This window comes from Carassius carassius, chromosome 35 (assembly GCF_963082965.1).
Source record: "Carassius carassius chromosome 35, fCarCar2.1, whole genome shotgun sequence".
NCBI classification, from domain to species: domain Eukaryota; kingdom Metazoa; phylum Chordata; class Actinopteri; order Cypriniformes; family Cyprinidae; genus Carassius; species Carassius carassius.
This window is the reverse complement of record NC_081789.1, coordinates 402,501-407,500: the sequence shown is the minus strand read 5'-3', so window position 1 is coordinate 407,500 and position 5,000 is coordinate 402,501. Positions and strand designations below refer to the sequence as shown.

The 5,000-nt window shown below is 40.8% G+C and overlaps 1 protein-coding gene across 1 annotated transcript in view; it reads right to left on the bottom strand.

The window, feature by feature from the left end:
* LOC132115853 (reversion-inducing cysteine-rich protein with Kazal motifs-like) overlaps nt 1-5,000 on the bottom strand; it is a 66,901-nt gene that overhangs the window by 28,159 nt on the left and 33,742 nt on the right. Inside the window, exons 3-8 of the mRNA XM_059524228.1 lie at nt 4,429-4,503; nt 3,415-3,451; nt 3,043-3,128; nt 2,903-2,950; nt 1,076-1,109; nt 562-759 (exon numbers count right to left, since the gene is read on the bottom strand). Of these exons, the coding sequence (XP_059380211.1) occupies nt 562-759; nt 1,076-1,109; nt 2,903-2,950; nt 3,043-3,128; nt 3,415-3,451; nt 4,429-4,503 (478 nt within the window). The remainder of the gene's footprint in view (nt 1-561; nt 760-1,075; nt 1,110-2,902; nt 2,951-3,042; nt 3,129-3,414; nt 3,452-4,428; nt 4,504-5,000) is intronic.

Below are 5,000 nucleotides of genomic sequence, written 5' to 3'. Positions count from 1 at the left end.
TATTTTTCACATTTTTCAAATTTTTCACATCCCAATTTGCATACTAAATACAGTACATGTGAATCTGTGTTAAAGTGTAATGTATTTCTGTGATGCTCCGCTGTATTTTCAGCATCATTCCTCCAGTCTTCAGTGTCACATGATCTTCAGAAATCATGAAAATATGATGATTTACTGCTCAAGAAACATTTCTGATTATTATCAATGTTGAACACAGTTGTGCTGCACAATATTTCTGTGGAAACTGTGATATATTTATTTTTCAGGATTCTCAGATGAACAAAGTTCAGAAGCATTTATTTGTAACATTATGAATGTCTTTATTGTCAGCTTTGATCAAATTCATGAGTTTTTGTTGTTTTTCTTACATTACATTAAGAATGAAAAGTATGCCAATGGGATGCAACCACAGCTCACTGACTTACAGCTTTGGTGCAATTATTTATAAAAAAAATTCTGAAGTTGCAAATAGATGCAGATTATTAGAGATTTTTAATTTAATTTCAAAATGTCATGTTTAAGTCACTTGTGATCTCTGTGTGATGTTCTCTGTGCACGTACTGTCGATGGGGCTCCGGATGGGGAAGGATTTGGTGTAGTTGGCCACGCAGCCGATGAGCTGAGGACTGATGCTCTGGCAGTACTCTTTGACCGCGTTGATTTGGGAGACGGTCGGAGACGAGTCTGTGCGGAAGATGGCCTGACAGTATTCACGGCAGTTTGTGTATCTCCCTGCATAACTGCAGCACACTGAGCCCACTGGACACACACACACACACACACACACACACACACGTGAGCCATCACTTCTCCGTCTGATCATGCAGTCTGCTGCTGTTTAATAAAGGCTGTCTTCTCTACTAATGCACACAAATAAGCGCTTCATTCAGTCCTGAGCTCAGCGAGAGCAGAATAAAGGTCGTGACCTTGCCTCCCAGGCACAGAATCAACTCCATCTCATTTCCTGTCCATACAGGTCAGAGACCGGAGACGTGACATCATTAAACAGGAAGTCATCATAAACGAGTTACAGACGGACTGATAACCAAAGACCTTTTCATGCAGCATTGCTTACTTTCATTTTTGGTGATACAGCTGTAGAGTGGTTTCTGCAAGAGAGGAATAATATCAGTTAGAATATTGCAATAGAGTTTATGAAACGGTGTTTTTGACTCTGAAATTACCAAAAAGTGCTTGTTCTTATCACAAAAACCTTCTAAAATACAGCTGCACATCACAGAAATGAATGACAGTTTAACAGAGATTCACGCAGAAAACATATGTTTTAGATTAGAATAATATTTAATCATTTGTATTGTGTTTGATCAAATAAATGCAGCACGTATGAATAAATCTTCCCGAGCCTGTATATGAACAGTAGGCACATTTTCTCTTTAAAAGCTAAGTGCTGAGGTTAGTTTCTTTCTGTATTTCCCTGACATCAATGCAAGCATCTAATGCTATATAAACGCTTGGATTCTCCTCAGAAAACCAAGGGCTCACGATGAAAGAGCTGAAGACGGTGTGAGAGCGATCCGTAGGGTCTCCAGTCTGACCGATGGACCACAGCATCACATCTACAGCATCTCTAGCAGGAATCACTACTCTTTTATAACACTGAGCCAGCAGAATTACAGATTCATCAGACTGTAATGACCAGTTAGAGGGAAATGATATTTTTCCATTGCTCAACACTAACCAAACAACCTCATAAAGAGGTTTGGGGCTGTGCTAGAAACCAGGCTTTAAATGAATAAACACAAATCAGTCTGGAGGCTGATTTCAGACAGCAGAGCCGCCAGACAAACAAACAGAGAAGTGTGGAGTCATACTGGGCTCTCTGATGAACACGAGACCTCCCAGAGTCTGTCTGCTTTCATCTCAACATCTCCCCGGAGAGAGAGAGAGTCTGTGAAGATCACTGTGTGTGCATCTGCACCGTCGTCAGGGAACTGCTGTCTGTTGCTAAGGTGTCTGAAGTAAATGTCCGTACTGGCTCTAGTGTAAAGAGCTGCTCGGCTCATCAGTCTAATACACTCGTATTACTGTTAACTAAAACCATTACAGACTGCAATACAGTGAAATATAGATATCAGACGAAAAACAAACAAACAAATACATAAATAATTAAGATTTAGAAACTAATTAAAAGATATTAAAGCTAATTTAAAATAATGCTAATAATACTAACAACACTGGTATGATCACTTAACCCTGATTGGGTGTTCCTGGTTGAAAATGAGCGTTATGCTATAATTTGACCAAATCTTGTGTTCTTTCAGCTGGCACAGGTCTTGTGCTCCTTTAGGACCTGACTGAGCACAGGCCTTGCTGATCTGAGCTTAAACACGGAGTCTGTGAGGGAACACTGGCAAAATAATCCCAAATCATGTTTGTATGTTTCACTTTTTAAGGTGCATAAGCTCAGATCAATAATTGATTATTGGTAAGAATGCAGCATGATGAGAGCATTGTGGTCTTTTCTGACCAAAAAAAAAAAAACACCCCAAGAATAACAGCACGATGTGTGAGAAACTTCTAGAAAGTGACCAGAAGACAGGCTGAGGTTAAAGAAACACACCGCTCTGAGGTTATTCACACCAGACAGATTAATACTTATTATTAGAACAAACATATTCTCCATCTCTACTTTATGAAAGCCTGTTTCTACCGCGAAGAACGGAAGTAAAAGTATTTGTGACGATCTCACATCTGTGACTTTTCTTCATAATTGCATATCTCTCTCAGTTGTGACTCATTATTTCACACACAAAAAAAAAGAGTCAAATTTGTTTCAACCTTTCTCATAATTACTATTTTTTTAACGGTTGAGGTTGAAACAGGCTTCCAAAACATCAACATTTGTAAACTCTGTGCAGCAAAATAAAGGTAAAACTCCCACCTCTGTGTCTTTCTTGCATATTTTAGTGATGTCATTTCTAGACGATGCCTGACCAGAAAACAGAAGATTCACAGGTGAGCCAGTGAGCTTACAGACCTCTCTACATGTTACGATAGGTTATATCAGAGGTGTTGATGGACCTGTTTGCAGTCCCTGCGGCACTCGGAGGAGATGGCCAGCTCACAGCAGCCCAAACCCACCCATCCGTCAGACTTCTTCAATGCCCCTGGAGAAGTACAGAATCACAGTGAGCTTTCCAGAGATCTGAAGCAGAACCATGCACACAGAACAACACACCCATCATATGTGTTTGAGTGTTACGAGCTGGAGCTCAAAGCTCTGGACGGGTTTAATGGCCATGTAAGGTGTAGCTCGACTGATGTGAAGTGTGATATCTGTGCATCTGGAGGGCATTAGGTCTTCAGAGACTCTAAATCCTCTCTTGTTCTTATAAGGTTGGTACAGGTGTGTTCTGCAGACGGCTCTAAACGTCTCCATCTGTGTTCACCTACCTGGCAATGTGTTGTTGATGCAGACCCAAAGATCACTCTGTGAAACCAAAAGGAGAAGTTTAGCATGACAACAACTCAACATCCATCATCTCCTCGCTCTCATGTGCTTCCAGACCCGAGGATTCTTCTCTGAAGACAGCATGAGTTATACAGCAGGTCATCATTTACTGAGGATCTCACGAGGGAGCTGCTGACGACAGCGCAGGTTTAAAACAACAGATCTCAAATGTGAGACTCAAATTCCAATTTAAAGCAAGAAAAAAAATTTTTATTAAATAAAATAACTTTTGGATATTTAACAGTAGTGTAAACATTTTCAGTGAAAATACACAATAGAATATGTGAAGCATCTCAAATGTATTTTCATGATAAAAACTGTCTTATATAAGCTGTTTGGTCTGGTTATAAAGGACCCGTATGAAAGCAGCGTGTACAAAGATTCCTTCATGAGAAGCGTCTCTGGTATCAGTGAGTTCGTATTATTGGCAGCAGAGAGCCTCCTATAACTCGACTTTAATTAAAAGTAGATGCAGATGAGCCACAGAATGCTTTCCTGAGCCACACGCTTGGACAGGAACGTCAAACCAGCCAACAGGAATCTTCTGAGATGCACAAACACTCACCCGTCAGACAGATTCAGCCTCATTCAAACGAAGCACAAACAACAACGTGGTTTTAATGCGTTAGACTCAAAAAACACATTTGGATTCAGACTTTAAAATGCTTTCGAACACATTTCAAATGCTTCTCAAATCCATTGGCATCCATCTTCTGTGAATCAACGCAGGACGCCCGTCCAAACCACACAGGCCCGAGGCTTAATTAGAGGCTGGATGTAATTGCATGTTGCTGCTTTGAAAGAGGGAGGAGATGTGTGTCCAGCCTTCATCTCAGCTTCATTACTGCCAAGCAGGTAAAACCACAGCCCCAGACCACGAGGGAGGAACAGGAAGCAGCGGCGCTCTATGTTTAAGACTTCCTGTGCTGCAGCTGTACTGTAAACACAGATCTTACCAGAGACTCGGGGCAGTAACTGGGCAAGCGCAGGAGGAGGTGCTTCAGACGCGATTCACTCCTGATGGTGGAGAGCTGCAGACACAAGAGAGGAACACATGACCACGTCTGCTCTAATAGTCACAGCTCAGCAGCACAGAACATTACACAAACATCGATATCATTTATATAAGCATAACATTATAAATAAACAGGCATTTGAATCATCTAATAAATTAGTTATTTCATATAATCAGGTAATTAATTTGGTTTTATTAATTGTTTTATATAAAATAAAAATCCAATTCAAATGTAATTTAACCAAATGACAAATCTAACATTTATATGAAAAATAAGCATGAGTGAATAATGAGGTTGGTGTTAACTGTGCGCTGGGTGCGTTACAAAGAACTGTGCGATCAAAGGAAAGCAGGACAGGAGAAACAGTCCATTTGGAAAAGGTCTGCTGGTTTCTTTCTTCAGGTTTTTGTTCGGAGACTGCGTCAATGGCGAGGAGATCTTGTGAAGCTGCGTGGCCCCTCCTCAAAGGGCCGAGGGCCTCGTCTCTTCAAAGCCTGGGCCGTCCATTGGGA